The sequence below is a fragment of the Arachis ipaensis genome, chromosome B8, assembly GCF_059453495.1.
Source record: "Arachis ipaensis isolate K30076 ecotype BB chromosome B8, ASM5945349v1, whole genome shotgun sequence".
In the NCBI taxonomy this organism is placed as follows: Eukaryota; Viridiplantae; Streptophyta; class Magnoliopsida; order Fabales; family Fabaceae; genus Arachis; species Arachis ipaensis.
In genome coordinates, this window is record NC_142443.1 from 4,401,977 (window position 1) to 4,422,098 (window position 20,122).

The 20,122-nt window shown below is 32.3% G+C and overlaps 2 protein-coding genes across 2 annotated transcripts; both read right to left on the reverse strand.

Annotated features, from left to right (window-relative positions):
• Nucleotides 1-702: 702 nt before the first annotated feature.
• Nucleotides 703-4,776, reverse strand: LOC107612526 (auxin response factor 18). Its single transcript, XM_016314220.3, has 5 exons — nt 4,239-4,776; nt 2,904-4,129; nt 1,644-2,578; nt 1,365-1,430; nt 703-1,077 (listed from the first exon to the last, which is right to left on the reverse strand). Exons 2-5 carry the CDS (start codon nt 3,996-3,998, stop codon nt 996-998), a joined length of 2,178 nt encoding a protein of 725 aa, XP_016169706.1. The 5' UTR covers nt 3,999-4,129; nt 4,239-4,776; the 3' UTR covers nt 703-995.
• Nucleotides 4,777-15,771: 10,995 nt separating this feature from the next.
• On the reverse strand, nt 15,772-19,912 carry LOC107612528 (GATA transcription factor 11). The gene is made up of 3 exons (XM_016314222.3): nt 19,667-19,912; nt 18,947-19,207; nt 15,772-16,993 (listed from the first exon to the last, which is right to left on the reverse strand). The coding sequence occupies exons 1-3, from the start codon at nt 19,673-19,675 to the stop codon at nt 16,283-16,285; spliced, it is 981 nt and encodes a 326-aa protein (XP_016169708.1). The 5' UTR covers nt 19,676-19,912; the 3' UTR covers nt 15,772-16,282.
• Between the last annotated feature and the right edge of the window lie 210 nt (nt 19,913-20,122).

Consider the following 20,122-nt stretch of genomic DNA (forward strand, 5'->3'; position numbering starts at 1 on the left):
GTTTTGAGGAATTAGTCAGAGTGTTACTGTTACGTTTTAATGTCTTGTTTAGGTAGATGGTGCACATATTCTACCCTGAATAAGTAGCTTGCGGGTTGTGCTAATTCTTTACTGAAATTTCCTTACACATAACTCACATAATGATACTTCTAATTTGACAAACAGACAAATCTTTCCTTTTTAACTTTTTTGTCTTTTAATTATTAATGTCAATGTCATTATCCTAAAATAGCAGAGAAGACAAAGTTTCACATTGTTCCACAAACAGTAAAACTATGACAGTAGCCATGCCACTATTTTTCACCTAAAATTTGAAATCAAATCAGCAAAATTTAGAAAGTCAAAATCTTATACCACAAGAAAATATCAATAATCAATTATTATAATAAAAATGCATATACCGGGTATCAATTGGCATTAGTTAGTAAAATTATTTTGTACTAATAGATTTCTTATAAGCTTTGTTACAAATTTTCATCTTTTTTTATAGTCAATTTATCATATATTTTTTTACTATTAAATCATAGATTATGACATTTACAGGATTATTTCTTAGTGTACTCTGTTGAATGTAATCATCATTACGTAATTTCCGCATCATATTTTATAGCTGTAGATGATTAATGCGACTGGTTGAACAAAATGGCGGTTAACAATAAAGAGAAAACATTAAAATCCACTAAGAACAAGCATATAGCCATGTGACAAAAAAAATGGTGGATCTTCAAACTGATGACTTCATTTTTTTTCTTTTTTCGTTTGATCATTAAAACTCAAAAGGTTCCCAATTGTCTTCACATTGATGCAGGAAAATAATGATATTATATATTTGCACATAGAAAAACAAAGACGGCAATGTTGGTGTGAATTTAAAAATGGCTCAGTTCATAATTGGAGCCCCCTCTATATGAAAGTTCGTCCTTCAATTCAACTCGTCAAATACAAAAAAGAGGGTATTAATCTCATTATAGTGAGACAGCAACACCATGTTATTATCAAGCAAATATGCTAAGAGGACCTGTCTTGTTTGATGCATCCAATCCATGTTCACCATTACGAGTACCTGTAATCCATGCCCTGCAATGACACACAACACTCAATGTCACATGCACTTACACATTACATATAATAATAATATAACACAATAATAAGAGTTTAATTTTGATGTCTTGAAAGCGTAACATGCTTTACATCGCATTTCTTTTGGATGATCATTTCCGCGATTAACGTAAAAGAAAGCTATTTTTACTGACATGACATTATGTAATTAGATGCATGTGTAAAACTGTTTTACACTCGCAGGACATCAAAATTAAATTCATATAATATAATATAATCTTTAGTGTTCTCAATAACTCACTCACCTCCTTGCATCCTTGTTGCTTGGATCCGTCAGAATTGTCAATCTTTTTGCTGTCTTCATGAAGTCACTGCAATGTGATGATGCAGAAAAAACATTAAAAACCAATAACATTTACTTATTTATGGTTTCAAAAAAAATATATTCTTTTTATATACATGCATGATGCATCTGATAAAAGAATAAATTCATGCTGGAACTTCATGGAGGTGTCAGATTTTAAGTAAAAAGTAGTAGCTCCACGAAATTAATAAGATGAACAAAGGAATAGTAATATGTATACCTGAAGGGTTCTTCACCAGTTTGCTTGACAGCACCAGTTGCATCACGGTAGAGTACATGACTCAACAACTCAGATCTTTCGATTCCAAACATGTTGCTGAGTCTCCTATACAGTTCATCATAGGAGCTAAGACGTGACAGGTCAAGTGTCCTTCCAACATCTTCTGACTCCATGAACACCTTGCAATGACCAGTATCCAACCCAATTTGCCAAGATAACTCTGTGCTACAAGATGATTTTGATTTACCAGGTGAAAATTGTTGTGAAAGAGGAGATTGAGAGTCATTGAAAAACCACTTCTCTTTGTCTTTGTCTTTGTTCTCATTCTCATCTATTGAAGTTTTCTTGGTACCATTCTGAGGCAACACATCATCATCACCACCAGAAGAAGAAGGCCTTCTGGAGATTTGTTGCTCAGTGAGTATTGGTTGACCAAAAAGCAAAAATTGGTGTCTCTTCACATTATCAGACTTCTCCAAACTCTTATTGTGAGAATTTCCCATGGTTAGCAAGCATGACAAGCTTTCTTTACTCTTGTCATGGCCAGTGAAGTTGCCGCCACTGGGAAACCCCGAATGCAAATCCAGTCGCTGAACATTCGCGGCCGGAATCACCCCCAACTGCAGTTTGTTGTTAAGGTAGAGATCTGAAAGAGATATTCCAATTTGAGCATGCCTGGCTCCCTGTATGCCTGCAGGAGCATTATCAGATGGACAACACAAGGGGCTGCTATGAGGCCCTAGGGGGTTGCCTGAAAACGACGGTATAGGAAATTGAACGTCGAGGGGGAAGTCGGGGTGTTGTGGAAACCGGAGTTTCTTCCTTGGCGGAGAGAAGGGCGATAGATTGATGGCTGGCATGCTTGATACCAATTCAACCAACCATGGGCTTACACGCTTCACATTATGTAACAAATCTGGCTCATCCCAAGTAACCTACAAGTGATTAATCAAACATGACATGATAAGCTTTTCTGCTAGACTAGATTGATCTGAATTAAACTATGGTGGTTTGAATACAATCAAATCAAGCATACAAAACATAAAAATTGACTTAAATTTTGTGTTATATATGTTGACAAGAAGATTTTCCAAACAAAGACCATAAAAGTCAACCATAACAAATCACAAGCACAACTCCAAGGAAAACAGATTAGGAACTTAATTGTTGGAAACATGCTCAGACCAAAAAGAATATCTAGAGTGTCAAATTTTATGCAGTATAATAAGGAATAAGCAACACAGGATGGAAGAGTAGTACCTGAAGAAGTCTCCAAGGGGAATTAGGCCAGCGGATAGGATCAACAACCTGAACAGAAGCAATGGTCCCCATGAACCAGCTGATCCTAGAAGAATCCTCAGTCTCAAAGGCCATCTTGAACCTCATCCCAGTGCTCCATTGTATCCTCATTGCTGCCCTCACAGCCGAAGCCTTGATGCAAAACTCCGGTGTGCTTGCCCTTGGATAATAAACAACTTCAAATGGCTGATTGCTAGCAGCCAGTGTTATAGCCTCCCTCACAGATTCAGGACTTACTTTAGCTTTTCCATTCAAACCACTGCCGCCACCACCGGGACTCGAATTCCCACAACCATTCCTCAACAGCTTGGTCTCCTCTCTCAAGAAGGCAGAGAATGCTCCATAAGAGCCAAGGCCACAACTTCCATTCCCGGAGCTCCATCCCGATGGCGCCTCCGATCCTCCACCTGTTCCCCTCTTGGCACGCCTAATCCCAACACAGAGATCACCATTTTCGGCCCTCAGGAACACAATTGAATCCCCTGCAACCAGTTTCTTCTGGTTGACAAAACTGCTCCACCCTGTTGTGAGCAAGTGCCTCCTCGGTGTGCCCCTATATATGTGCCTGAACTTCCAAACTTCACCATGAACATCCTTGGCGATCACGGTCTGAACCGGCGGCTCTGCGGAGTAATCGAGTCGGGGGAAGATTGTTTCTGCACAGTACCTTGGAACAGAGAACCCCCCACCATTGTTTGCATCGGATTGAGTTAAGGTCTTTGCAAAAGAAGCAGGCTTTTCTGAATTCTCCAAAGCATTGGCATCAAGGACACCGCCATCATCAGAATCAAGCTCTGAATTCCTCAGGGGAACCAAGCTCATCCTTGTAAAGACTTCATCGGTTTCAGGGTCAGCAAGGAATTTCACCTGCGCCACGCGGCAGAGGATGAAGGAAGGAACCCTCAGGGGAGCTCCCAGATCAACGTTAGTTTGTGCATGCTCGGCATGCCCTTGTGGAAAGTAGAAGACTTTGGAGTTCACCGGAGGCATCTGAACCATGCCACCGGCACAAGCATGCCATAGCTGCGGATCCAAGCTCTTCTCAGCTTCCTTCATTTCTTGGCTTGGCAGAAAAACAGAGTGTAGAAACAGGGGAGCACAAAAAGTTGAAGTTTTTTTGGTATGGTGGTTTTGCTATTTCTGGTTCTGATGCTGATTCCGATTCTGATTCTATCCTTCGGTGAATGCTGTGGAAAAATGAGTGAACAATAGGAAGCTAAGTCACTTTCTTCATTGATTTACACAGTGGAAAACCATTGGATTGGAAGTAGGAACATAACAGAGTAAATGTTTTACCTTTCTTAGCAGCAGACAAGTTTGGAGGGTGAAAATTTGCAGCTGAGGGATTTTGATTGATTCCAAAGTTCTTAGCTTAGAATCTTCGAACCCCCAACAAAGATAGGAACTTCAGCTTCCCCTACTCTAACAGAGAACAAAGCGGTTGCACATGAGGTTTCCAAATTCGATCACGTTTTGACCATGCAGGAACATTCAGAGCAAGAACTCAAAGCCACTTTCCTCAAACACGTTGAGATGAAGAAGAAAATAAATCAGAAAAACCAACAAAAGAAAACACTGAAAAGGGACCTAAGAATTGGATTTGTTCTTCTGGCTCACTCAATCACAGTAACCTCTTGCTTCATTCTGAGTTTTCATGAAAGGAAATAGAAAGAAGAAAGAAAGAGACACAACTTTTTGAGTTGCTTACAGAGAGTCACAGAGACATAAACACAAACACATAAGAGGCACAGACACAATCCTAAGGCTATAAACAACAACAGAACCAAACCTATTGGTGAGGCTAGCCAGCCAAACCAAAACAATTTCTCTAATTAATATAAACAAACAAATAATGTATAAATAAATCAACTAGTGGGAAGAGGAAATGGAACTGTTTTGGTCCCATAATTATGACGATATAATAATAAATAATAAAGCAAAGTGGTAATTTCCAAAAATAATAAAGAGAGCATTATGTCAGAAAATATCGCGAGTTAATGAACAAAATTGAAGGCTTTTAAAAAAAAATGTGCGAGTGAACTTTTGCCACTGTTCAGTGCCCACTCTCTGCCTGCAATTACTCGTAAGGTGACAAAATAACGCATTTTCTGGAACTGCCTTTTTAATATTGCAATTAATTTTTTTCATGGTAATAAGCACAAATAAAAAAATTATATATTTAAGTAAGGTTATATTAAGTTGAGTTGTTCTAGATTTCTAGTGATTAACTCACTAATTTGTTTAAATAAGTGTTGAAAATTCGAATTTCGAGTTATACATATAATAATTTATTGGTCAACGATAAACCTCGAATCCCATTTTATATATACATCAACAAATTGGCCGATTACAAACTTTTAAATAAAACTCAAATTTACAATAGATTAATTATTGTCTACTGGATTGAAGAATACAGTAAAATAATAAAAAAATCCAAGGGTGCATTTAAAAGTATAATAATAATTTTCTTAAATTTTTATGTATTTGATATATTGAAAATATAAAAATTTATTTCCGTTAACAAAAATAAATTTAACCTAATATGATTAACAATATACATATCTTTTAAAAAACTATAATTATTAAATATAAAGATAAAAAATACTATAGATGAGATAAATATTTTAAAAATACAAATAATGTGTTTATTTTATTCTAAAATAGAACTAGTTTTACCCCCCTGCCTCGGAATAACATCAATGCTTTCACCCAAGTGACAAAAAAAGAAAAGAACAAATTTTAATTAAAATGCATTGTTGTTAATATAAACAAGTTCTTTTTAGAGTAAATAATAAATAGATTTTAATTTTTTATTTCAAAAATAAATAAATTATTAATTAATTAAAAATATAAAAATATTATTTATTTTTTAAAATATAGAACATTTAAACCTCTTTAAAAGATTAATTTATTTTTTTATATTTTCAATCAATCAAAAAATTATATATTTTTGAATTAAAAAATTAAAGATTTATTTGTTTTATATATATATATATTGTTATTCAATTAAAACATCTCATCACGTCAATTGTTATAATTAACTTTGACTATAATCACGGGAATATCCTATAAATAGAAAAATAATAGATAATAATGTAAAATATATCACAACCAAGATATTGCAAGTGGAGAGGCATGATGCGTGGAATACACGCGCAATAAGGGAGAGTGGGAATGGTGTGGGAGGGAAGTGAGGGCCCGCGAGTGTTTGGTCGGACCATGCTAATAAAAAAGCGGTCCTTAAATTGGTTGGCTTTGGCCCTTTCTTTCACACATTATTTTCTCCACGCGCTCTGCATTTTTTTTTTAAATTAAAAATAAAATTTGAATCTAAAAATTTTAAGTGAGTATAAGAACACTATTCTATTAATTAATATATTTATCAAAATTTAAATTTATATAATTATTTATTTTTTAATGTTAAGATAATATTAGTTATTTTATTACTTCTTTTAATTTAATTAAAATAAATAAATTAACCATTATTTATTTATAATATTTAGGAATATTTTTTAATTTTATATAATATTAAATTAGTTCATCTTCTTAATTTAAATATATTTTATCCTTTTATGTATGCATATTCTCTAATTTTGGCGATGGATAATGTGAGGAGACATGAGGATAAAAAACTTATACAAAGAATTGCACAAAGTAATATATACATGGACAAAGTAATTAATTAATTAAAGAGAAAGACAAAGACAAAATAAAAAATGGGGGGCCATGCTCTTGGTTACGGGACAATAATTCTCTCATAAAACTTATGTTTCGGTTATGAAAGGGAATGGTTTGTTTTTAAGTGATATTTTTTATTATTAATTATGTTTTTTTTGTGGGACTTATATGTTAAAATTCAATTTATTAATTTACAGTAAAAGTCTATGTTGAATATATGATCCGTGAAACTTTTCTGATTGAGATGAATTACTTATTACTCCGTCCCATTGTAAAAGGTGAGTAGTAATAATCAAATTATATCAACAGCCAAATGTATTGTTGTTTTTCCTTCAAATTTGAAATTTTAATTTCCTCCTCCTTTTTTCCCATAAAACAAGGACATGTATATGATTGTAGTTAGGTGAGAATCAAAGCTTTTTTTAATATATATATATTTGACAAATAGTGTTATATATATATGACATGCAATTATAACAATTTTTTTATGATTATTTATATCGTTAATATAAAAAATAATTATTTTTATTAATATAATATTATGTGAGTAAAACGTTTAATACTAAAAATACATTAAAATTAAATTTATATATAATAGTAATCTTAAACCATCATGATGAAGTCCTATTTTTATAAGCGAACTAATGTCTCATGTACTATCCAAAAGGGTCTCAAATAATGAGACTACTATTGTGTTATTTATTTATTGGCAATATATATATATATATATTAGATAAAATAAGGAAGAACATGTCACATGTGAAAGGATACCGGAATGAAGAAGGAAGATGGAAATGTGTTGATATGGTGAAGTTAAAGCTTTTTTTTGAAAAAATGATAAATAGGTCCCGACCTTTTGTTCTGCGGATATTTTTATCTCTAACCATTGAAAAAATACTTTTAAATTTTTAACTTTCACAAAATTTGGATGGACCAGTCCCTGATAGAGGCATTTGGACGGATCAGTCCTGACAGAGGTATTTGGACGGAAGGACTGATCCGTTTAAGTTTTGTGAAGGTCAGGGACTTAAAAGTATTTTTCAATGGTTAGAGACAAAAATATCCGTGAGACAAAAAATCAGGGATCTATTTATCTTTTTCTATTTTTTTTTTTTTTGTCTCATTGCTGACTCTTTTTTTTGGCTGGTAAAACGGTGCCTTCAGGTCATGCAAAGATTTGGCTCTCTAAAACCTCGTTTGGGTATCACAAACCAACGGGACACGGAAAGTTTTTCTTGTTCTTTTCTTGCATTTTATTCTTACGCCCTAATCATCACTTTAATTATACACCAAACAGATATCAACAAAGAACCACTCCCAACAACACTATTTTTCTTTCTTTTTTTGTCATTAAGCCAATCAAATATTCCTACATATATTAATACTTCTTATTCGCTTGGAAGTTACTACAACTACTATACTTTACAAATTATAACTGATATTCCGTGATGACCCTCTTTGATGTATAACTATATTAGATATATATTAAAATTAGTCACTAATATAAAATATATATTATAATATAATATATATTAAAAATAAATTAAATATTTATATATAATTACATATATAAATACATAGTGACTGATGTTGATGTTGATAGTTAATTTTAGTATACATAAAATTATTATACTTTACAAATTAATATATATATATATATATCAATTTTTAAAAGATATACTTTACAAATTAATATATATATATATCAATTTTTAAAAGAATTAAACTTATGAGGACATGGTATACTTTAATTTTGCGAAGAAAATTGAGTAGATGCATATTAATTAAAAGACACTGACACTCAAATTAGCTCAAATAGCATTTTATCAAAGATTTCTTAGAAGTGAAATTCAAAAAGTATCTAACACGTTTCTTTCATAATATTCTTATTATGTGGTCGGTATTGTTACCATTTTAAAATCTTTAGTTACTAGTACGAGGATTAATAGTTATAATAAAAATTATATACTGTATTATCTACTATTATATTATTTAAACGTTTCATATGAGATATATCTCGAATTTAACCGATTTATAATACAATAATTACTGTTAATATTTGATTGAATCATGCTATTTGTATCTTATATTTTATAACAGCGTAAAAGGCTAATTTTTTTTTGTTATGGAAGTAGAAATAGTGATATACTTTAACATTGTAATTTTTTGTGTTTTTTAAAATTGTGAAAAGTATATAAATCGGAGGATCCGATTTCTATACCTCAATTTTTTTAATTTTTTTTCCACAAATCAGACGGTCCGATTTGTGTACCTCTCACAAATCGGAGGTCCAATTTCTGTACTTCAAATTGTTTAATTTTTTTTACTACAAATTGGACGGTCTGATTTGTGTACCTCTACAAATCGGACAATCCAATTTGTGTACCTCTAAAAATTAGACGGTACGATTTCTGTATCTCTAATAAATCAGACGGTCCAATTTCTACTTCTCTAATTAAAGGATTCCATATTTGAGTATAACACCCCAATAATCCACATTTTAAAAAATACCACTACCAATCCAATATTAAAAATAAAAAATTCGCTTAAAAGCATTCATGATAATAAAAAAAATAATTATGATGGAATATTAAAATATATAAATTTGATGGTCTAAAACTAGGCAGAAGGCGACAATAGAAATAGGTAGAAAGAGAAAGCACCGGCAAGTACGATACATAGCCGATTTTAGAGTTGATTGTCAACGCACATACATACACGTATATATATACACACTATATAGAGTACAGTATATATAGTCATATAGGATCATGTATGTAAGGGTTAAAAGGAATAACTATTTGATCTTCTTAGGAATCAATTGGATTGGACTTTGGCCTTAAATACAATCATCTTGTTATGTTAAATCAATATCTTCTCTTCTATTCTATTCCATTCTATCCTATTCTCTATTTGGTTATTAAATAATAAAACTAAATTAAGTTTGATGCGTGCTTTTGTACGAATCTTATGATAGAAAACACACCAACAACAACAACAACGTCGTCGTCATCATCATCAATATGAACGAATATAAAAAAAAGAGGAGAATAATAATATATAATAGTAGTTAGTAGTAGTAGTAGTATTGAATATTGATAACCCAGGCAAGAAGGTGTGGTTTGGAAAAGGATATTGGATTGGTTGGTTAAGAATCAACATTGATACCGACACAAAATGCCGAGACAATTAAGACATGAAGATGAAATGATTGACACATGGAGAAAACGATCATACATAACATACATAGATACATACATGCACAACAATTTTTTTTGTTGGAGAGACAAGAAATTAAATTATATTAAATTAAAAAGAATTGAGAATTGAATAATAATTATGGGGTGGCCCCTCCTGCACCAAATGCAAGCTCATTCTTATCTTATGCTGAAAGGGGGCCATAACTTTCAAAGATGTCCCATTTTTGCCGTCCCAAATTAATTTGTATTGCTATACTGTGCCCATATTCATCCATGCTATCTATGCTCATATGGTAAATAATTGTAAATTTGAACACACTCATGCATTTGGTTTTTTCCCTCTATGGCCTTTGTCCTTTTCTTGCAGTACCATTTTATGATGTGGTCCCTTTCACCATCTCTATATACTCACCTCATTTTCTTCACTATTCTTATGCATCCTCTCTCACTGCCAGAATTTGTCTCCTTCAAATCCCATTTTATTTTTCCTTTAAGACGGATTAAGTTAATTAAGCCATCCAGGGTATGTTGTTGTTAGTTGCTGACATGGTAGGATTGCATGCAAGACCAAATTTCATAGGGCCCTACCCACCATGGCAGGAGGAAAAGGGGTCCCCAGAAATTGACAAAAGAACCCAACTTTTGGCCATATGTTTAAACAAGATGCCTCTATATGAATCTATGATGATCATGATCGACATGAAATTAAAGAATGGACAGCTTGATATAAGAGCATCTTGCGTTAACACAGAGTTTAAAATAAGAGTCGCACTCAAAGAATATAATGAACGTATTAATACGATATTACATTTGTGGTTGTTTTCACTACTTAAATTGATAATCACACGGAGACAATTTAATCGTAATTATCTGACTCTCTTTTATCATCATCATGAATGAGAAAAAAAAAATTAAAAAAAAAAAGAGGAATCTATTTGTCCTGCAGACATTTTTATTTTTGACCATTGAAAAATATTTTTAAATTTCTGATCTTCACAAAACTTGGACAGATCAGTCCCTCCGTCCAAATACCTCCGTTAGGGACTGATCCGTCCAAATGCCTTTGTCAGAGACTGATTCGTCCAAATTTTGTGAAGATTAGGGACTCAAAAATATTTTTCAATGGTCAAAAACAAAAATGTCCGCAAAACAAAAAGTCGGAACTATTTATCATTTTTTCAAAAAAAAAAAGTGAAAATTGAAAAGCGGGTAGGGCAAGGCAAACAAACCCTAAAAAGGGGTCAGTGTCCTCTCCTGTGAGCTGGTCTGGTCTCTGTCTATGAGGCTGGCAATGGTAAGTGATGAAGATGATAAAAGACTAGTAGCTAGCTCCTACTAGCTAGTAGGTGTATAGCTAGGGTAGTACTAGCTTTGAGTGCATGCATCAATTTGATTTTATTTTTACATGTCCAATGTCAACTCCTTCTTCCCTCCACTATTATTTACCAAATGGACCACTCTACCCCCCTCCCTTTGCAGTGAGACTCAGAGTTTATTACAGCAGTGATGAGGCCAATGTTATCTTGTCTTACTAATAATGTTGGTAACTTTGGATTATAATTATTGAAGGAAGGGGATGGTGACAGCTAGAGACAAGTGTAGGCGTTGGTTGAGATTGGACACGTGTCAAGATCAGAGTGGTTGGACACGTTAGCTATGGCAAAAGGAGGGTCCCCACCATGCATCGTGATGATGGATGGGGACACTCCTCTCTCTTAGGAATCTCTGTCGTTGTGTTCTGTTCTCTCTGTTTCTCTCTCACTCTCACGGGTTTAACATCCCCCATTTACACTATTTATATTTACATACCACACCACCTTGCATCTCTGCATCTTATTAATTAATTACTTTATTTTTACAAACATGTGTTCAATCAAACATTTTGGTGAATGCTGCTCCCAAACAAACAAGGAGTGGAGTGCTATCAAGAATTTAAAGAATTTAATATCTCTTAAATTTTAAACTTTAAATTTTTTAATTCTAAATCTTAAGTCCTGCCAACTAATTTTAAATTTTGAATTCGAACTATTATATAAAATACAATAAATAAAGAGTTAAAATTTGTTGAAAAAAATGACATATTTTTCTCTTACAATATATCTAAATGATATTCTTTCTATTTTTAAAATATACACTTTCTCTTTTTACAATAATTAAATAATATACATTTTAGTCTATTTAACTAAAATACTCTTTAATAATAATTATTATAATTATATATAATAGTAATAATAATATAAAATATATATTTATTATTACTATAATAAATTTAATTTATTTTTAATATTTTTATACAAATATTTAATCTAAAATTTTTATATATTTTATGATTAATGATAAAAAAATTAAAAATAAAATAAAATATATAACTATTAATATAATAAATTTTAATTTTTTAAATTTTTTTATTAATCATAAAATATATAAAAAATTTTGAATTAAATATGTTTGTAACAAGTTAAAATATTAAAAATAAACAAAAACTATTACAATAATAATAAGTATATATTTTATATTATTACATCATTTTTTGAAACAATAAAATAATTAGTGTATGTAAAGTTAATTATTAAAAAATATTTTAATCAAATAAATTAAAGTGTATGTTATTTAACTTTTACAGGAGATATGTATATTTTAGAAATAGAAGAAAAGAGAGTATCATCTAAATATCTCGTAGAAGAAAAAAGTATCATTCTCTCTTAATTTAGTTAATAAAGAGTGTATCACTCTTTATTTAATAAATACAGTTTAAAAATGAACAAAATTTTTTTTATATTTAACTAAATTATCTTAATTATCATTTTTATATGTAAATATTATCAAAAAATATATAATCAAATTAATTAAGTAGCTAATTAACTGACATATTCGTTTAAACAAATATCAAGATTTCAAATTTCATAACTTAAATTCACGATAAATTAGTTTAGTCAGAGGATATATTGAAAAATAAAAATAAAATATCAAAAGATATATTAAAACCCTAATTAATTTTATTTATGGTTTAATTTAAAAGATATATGTATGGTACATGGTAAAAGTTTGTTAAGAATTGAATGTAAAATTAGAGATATATAGGAAAGTGGAAAAGTGATAGAATTGTTATCCGAAAGTGAAAGTTGCATTGGATATTGAGAAATGAGAAGTGAGTATATATGGGATGATGCTATAAAGACGGTCGGTGGTTGGCGGGTTGGAATGGAGTCAATAGAAAGCAAGCAACCATCTGCCGCTGCCACCATCAATTCATAATCTCCCCCAATTTCCAAACTCACATGCTGTCATGTTGCTACTTGGATTTAAAATAAATAATCAAATTTACTAATTAGGAGAATTTAGTAACAATAATCTCATCAAGGTTTCATACAACTTTCAAGCTAGGGAAACATATGTTCCCAATTTATAGACTCGTCGAAGATTCAAATAATGTAATGTGGAAATAATAATAATAATAATAATAATATTGCGTTTCTAGTTTCTTGTGATGTATTGGGGACGAGCTACTGAATGCTGTTGGTACTTACTCTTCTTTGGGCTTCGGCCCTCCATTGCAAAAAAAAAAAAAAAAGAACCATGCGATAATTTTTTTAGGTTGGTTTTTTTTATTAACTAATTTAGATTAAACCAAGTTGGGTTGGTGTAGTGGTTAGCTCACTAGTCCGCTTAAGCAAGTGTCGGGGGTTCAAATCCCGCCTTGTGCATGCAGTGGAGCTTAGTACCGCGATGGATTAGTCCTTGGCTTGCCGAGCTAGGAGATACCGTAAGAAACCAAAAAAAAAAAAATAACTTAGATTAGTTGAATAATTACCTCACTTATTTATTAGTTTAAATTTTGTCTTGTGCATACAATAATTTATTAATCAATAACAAATTTTTAAATAGAACTCAAATCTATAAGATACTATGGAAAAAAATAACTTGTTATATTAGTATAATACCTTTATTTCACTGGAACCTTAAAGAATATTTATTTTTTGATAAATTAAAATAAAGAGTAACACAATACTTGACACTGTAAAAGTAAAGAGTGTTTAAAACTTGTAAAAGAAGAAGCGGTAGAACAAAATCCATTAGAGGAAAAAAATACTATATCATATATATAAGGTGTTGTGCAATGCATTTGACAACACCACGTGTCACATTTCAGTCTCAGGAGAGTTAGAATGTCGGATCAGCGGTTAACGTTTGTTCTTGGCTGCTACTTACTTTCGTTTTAATTAGTTAGCCACATTATTTTTCATCTCCAACACCGTTCACTCATTAATTATTCTCTTTTGGTTTTTGTTTTCATGGTTGAGTTTCTAAACTTCTAATTTAGAACTCATTTTCTTGAGTACCCCCAACAAAACATGCTTTGCGGAAAAGGACATCATATATATGAATAAATATAATAATATAGTGGTAGGAGCTTCATTGAATTCAACTAAATTAATAAGTGCTTGACAAGCTACAACCTATTAAAAGCTATGTCTTGGTTTGAATTCAAATTTAATTACGTATGTACTAACCAATGTAACGAGAAATGGGATAAAGATTTCGGTTCCCTTGGTAACTATTATCCTTTAAGAATTGAGTAGGATAATAAGTATAGAAATATAATGAATGGGTAGTGTTGGTGAATGATGTGTAAAAGTAGAATGTTATGGCATGCGTATGGACTAGGGAGGATGGAAAAGGTAGATGTCCATTCACATACACTAGGTTTAATTAATGGCATGTACTTTGATTTCATTTCATTTCTAATACCTAATATATGCTATGCTATTATCCTTAGGTATTAGGGGAATATTCAGTCCTTTTTAGACTTTAGAATCATAGGTTTTTCACATGCATGGTTAGCTATTAGGGTGTGGGGATGCATGGGCGAGTGAGTGAGTGTGAGAGAATAGAATAGTAATGCATGCAAACATCATATCACAGTAATAATTAAGACCAAACTCTATGTATCTATTTTAGAGTGTATATAAATGTAGGTATATAGGACCACTATTAAATCATTCATGGCCATTCCTTTAAAATAAGGCATGTACAAACATGTGGAACAAGTATATCAATAGGGCCAATAAATTCAACAAATTAATTAACCTATTCTATGCTATTGTTTTAATCCTTTTTTCATTTAGCTGATGCCCCTAACCGCCGCTACCTTACCTGTTTGGACTGTTATTATGATAATGCGCCATAATTTGTGCATGTTTGCTGCTTGATAATCTAGATAGTAATACTTTGATTAAGAGTGGATTCCAAGGCTAATAAGTTGATGCATACATAAAATAAGATTTAAAATTTCTAACATTTATTTAATTAGTTCAGTGAACTGACCACTCAATCAACCCAAATTTATTGTTAGAGGGGCACTGTTAATTGTCTTGATTCCTGAACTTGTCACTTGAATAAATTCAAAAACAAAAAAGCATTTAAAGGTGAATTTCATTAGATATGCTTGATGGTGCTAAATTGTTTATTTTTTGTAATCTTGGATAAACAGAAATATTTGGTAATAAAAAAAATTAGTTAAAAATAACCAAAATTTGTAAGTTTTGTAAGTTTGAACCTTTTTTTTTGTCTCCTTTAAGAAAATGTCATTGTGGGCTGCTTTAATGTTTTGGGCCAACTCCAGTTAAAAAACAAGTTACAATGCATACAGTTACAATACATTACGATTCCGTTGAATTATTGTGGAATACCAAAGAAATTACCTTAACAAAAAATCCCTAAGCCATTTAAAAAATTATAAGTGTACATAATGAAGAGGGTAACCAAAAAAAAAAAAAGAAGAGAAAATTAGTATTATTGTTGAGAAAAACGTTACAAAACATCTCATGAATTGTTTTAAAAAAAATTTGAAGCCAGCCCATAGAAAACAAAATGGGCTTTAGGAGGGCCTAACTCTACTAAATTAAACAACTTCAAATAATAACAATAATTAAAAAGAACAGTAGGACCTGCAGCAAAGGAATTAGTGATGGATACTCTTAATAAACCAAAATATATTATAAAATATCAAAAAACCTAGTTCTCATATTTGAGGTTGACTAGGAAAGGCACCATTCCAGCTTGCAGATCCAATGCATGTGGCTTTACCCTGTAAATTTGTGTCATGTTATAATAGCCATGTGATATATCATTGTACTTTGTCCCTACTTTGATCCCTTCAGTTCATGTACCTGTTCTGTTGCTTCCATGTGCAGAAAGAAAGCAATGAAAATACATATTTGGAAATTTATATACCAAATCCTAACCTCAGATAACATGTTCCCTTGAATGCCTAACAAACACTAATCAGTGATCTTGTACTTGTACCCTACTACCTTCTTATTTCACCAAACAATTTACATTAGTAAAACAAATGATGCTAAGGAATATAACATAAGACTAAAAAACCAAATAAATTAAAACAAGGAGGGTTCTGTCTGGGAGGGACTACTTCCCTTCTAATTATAAAATCCAAAGGTAATATTATCCTACAGAATTTCCATGAAGGTTTGACATCGCCGACAATGGATTCCTAAGGCTTGCCTGGATTCCTTTGCTTCTCATCTCTATGACCTTCTTATGACAGTTTGAATGCACTGATGGTACAAAAGTGGGGCTAGCTGCTGGCCGGTATTCGGGGAAGAGGCGACCAGACCTGTATCGAACACCGCAGGCATTGCACAGCGTCTTTGGACCCATCGGTCCCTCTCTCCACTGTGGGGTCTTTGTCACCTCGCAATGCATGCATTTTCTGGTGGGAACTGGCTCCTGTGATGAAGATCTTTTCATGTCATTGTGAACTGAAAGCACAGGGAGATCCTTTTTCCTCTGTTTTTTCGTGTTGTTTAATGATTTCCCGGCATGGTGTGTCCCTAAATTTGATTCCGGGTCAACTTTCATTTCATAAATTTGCCAAGCCGGTGAAGTAGGAACAGAAGGAATCACAAATAGAGGACTGAAGCTCGATGCACGCTGGCGCTTGCTTCGAGCACGCTTTACCGGGATGGCAGGTAGATCAAAGTTGGAATTCTCAGCTGAAGAAGTACTACTGCTTTCAAAAACAGAAACTGGGCTGTAGGTTTGAAGTTGATGCAAATCTTTTCCATTGAGAGATGAATTCTGGTTCAGAATGGTTTTTCCAACATCCAATCCAGCAGTCTCATCCAGCTGTTTTATTGGAGAAACCTCATTACTCTGCAATGTAAAATGATCATCAAACCCAAAAACAGAGAGTTCAAATCAGATGCAACATTAATTATATGATTGATTATCTTGAAATCACAGATCAATTTACCTAAGCACATTTGAAATTAATAAACAAATAAGGAATCTAGGTAATTTCTTCTAACATTTACATCCATATTCCACTCCACAGCCATCCTGTAAGAGGCTGCTACTGTTTGAATGCATCTCGTAGTGTTATCATTTATAAGCTTCTGCTATGGAAAATTGTCATATCAGGGACCAAAGAGCCTTTTTTCACTCAAACTACTAGGTCTGCAAAGTCTTGCCTCTAAAACATGTATGACTACACACTGCAAACTAACTCTTTTTTCATTAAACAGATCCACCGAGGAAAACTTAACCTATAATCACCCAGGAATAGTTGCAGCAGACAGCTTAACAGAGAGAAGTTTAAACAATTTAAATCTATGCAGAGACGCAAGGGGCCAATAATTATGTGTTTATCTGGTCATTGACCAGATAACAACACACAGGAAGATATATCTCTATTCATCCACTTCTTCAAGAACACAAGAAGATATTCTACACATGCTGCCATATATTCATCATCCAAAATGACTAAAACTTCCGCATTTCAAGCACAGTCTAAATACTGTTGCCAGATAATTCTCACTTTCTGAGGGTGACACTCCTAAAATTTAAGGCATGACTACTGAGATTTTCTTGAGTTCTTTTGTGTGTATATAACAGAAAGAAGGGCACCCATTTTTTAGAACCTAATGATTGATAAAGCTTACCATTTATACAACTAAAAATTTACCAGATGATACATTTCCCTCCCTTGTTATTTCTTTCTATATATATATATATATATATATATATATATTTTTTTTTTTTTCTGTGTTTCTTTCTCTTTGTTTTGTTTTAGACCTTCTGGTGCCATCCAAAATACTTTAACTACCAGCTTTGTGTATACCAAGAGGAAAGTTTGGGCAACCTGAATAGAAGACAAAGGAATTTAACTTCCAGCTTCCTCCCTTTCTCTCCCCTTGCCATGCAACTATGCAACCCTGTAAAGTTCCAACTTCGGGTGCATAAAGGCGTGCACTACAGAGTACAAACAGAATAATAGCAGCATCTCTAGGAGATTTTGGATCAGTATCAGATGAAACGAAGTAAATTATTTCAAAACTAAGTAGATATCATTGCTCTTATTATGATCTCCGCTACTGTGAAGAATGAGTAAACGGCAGTAGCAGCAAAGTTTTGAGCCAATTTAGAGTTGCACACTGCAAAGTCAGTACTGCTGGGAGACATTCTAATACTTGTGAAATCAGCTCAGCAGTAGACATTAAATCATGTGCCATGTTCTCCCAATATACCACCTAGGAAGTAAATTTATGAAAACTGAGACTCTAATATTTATTCTTTCACATTTTTTCTCCAATTTCCCTAAACCAAAAACCAAGGTAATTCTACAAGTTCCTTCTCTTACCCATGAAGGAATTACAAGTATCGCCTCTTGCCCATTCTACAAATGAGTGCCATAATTTGTTTTGTCAAATTGGCAAAGTTTCTACACCCACTGTTCCACTTTTCCTTAGAAGTCAAAGCTTTGGCAAAAATTCTAACCATTGAAAGTAAGAGCCGACTAAGTATAATTCTTAATCTTTCCAATCAAACGTTTACAATGAAATTTCAGGACAAATATTTTACAAAAGACATGGATCATATAAAACAAAGTTGTCATCGCCAGTAACACAAATTCAAAAAAAAAAAGCAAGAAATAATCACAATATATCCTTCAACGTCAATGGATTCATATTACTTCAGTTGCACATGATAACAGCATGAATATATTAAGTACATGCAACATAAGTGCATTGTGAAAAAAAGTTACACAGATCAAAAGACATCAAAGTCTGCATTCCATACACCATAATTGCAAATTAAAATACTTACAGAACCAGAGAAACTTCCCCCAAGTTGTGGCTTTTCATTTTGGGTTTTATCACTACAGAGCACAGTCGATGACACCGAAAAAACATCATAACATGGCTCAATGCGTTTAAACTGAGCATCCCAGTCTTCTTCAACAACATTCGGTTCCACATCTTCCAACGGGAAATCTAAAAAGCTGAAGACATCATCAAAAGCCTCGTCGGACAGGCCATTAAAATTCTTCTCGAAAAACCAAGAGTCCTTCATATTATTACCAACATCCTGCTCCACAATATTACAATTCATACAAATGACATCAAATTATAAGCATTATCATGTCTTGCTTTATTACATTATATCATACCTCAAACGAAAAAGTAACAAGACAAAGTTACAAACTATTGATTATCCGTAGAAAATTAGCTACAAATTAAGAACTTATTCTAAAAGCATGGTATAAATGTAAGGGAATGTTATCTTGTCAGGTCCAAATTGGTTCACCTTGAAATTAACCTAGTCACAGTGAGATTATGTGTTTTTTATATTCATAAAAAATACAAAAAGCAAAATAAAACCCAGCTAAAAAGGACAGTCTTTCACATTTGCCATCAATTTGCAGGAAAAAATAATCTATGCCCACATGAAATAATGGAGAGCGCATGCAATATATAGTGATAAAACAGAGGGAGGAAAATAAAAAGAACACAAAATAAGAAGGAAAGGGAGGCGCTTTGAAAGTACCTCAGACATGGTTTTGCTTCAGTGAGGAAATGGAGCACATTGCTCAGTGAATCAGTGATAATGAAAATGGCGACAGAGTCTGAAGATTAATCTGACAGAACGCACAAAAGATCAAAGGGAAATGAGATTCCTTTGAATCTCTTTGTGTCCGAATTTGGTAAATTAGGTTTTGTTTTTGTGCAGTGCTGTGCGATGCTACCATGCGGAACACCTTATCCTGCACCCTCTGTTGCTCTCGTGAGTTAAATAAATATTTCTCTTTCCATCTATATTATTTATTACTAGAAAATGGTGAAATTCATGCATGAAATATTATTTATTTTTTAAATTAGTTATATTAATTATTTTGTTATTTTTGTTTAATGTGCTATATCAACGCATCGTAATAAAAATGACGAAATAATTAATATGACTAATTTAAAATATTTTAAAATTTAATTTGATTAAAAAAAGTTT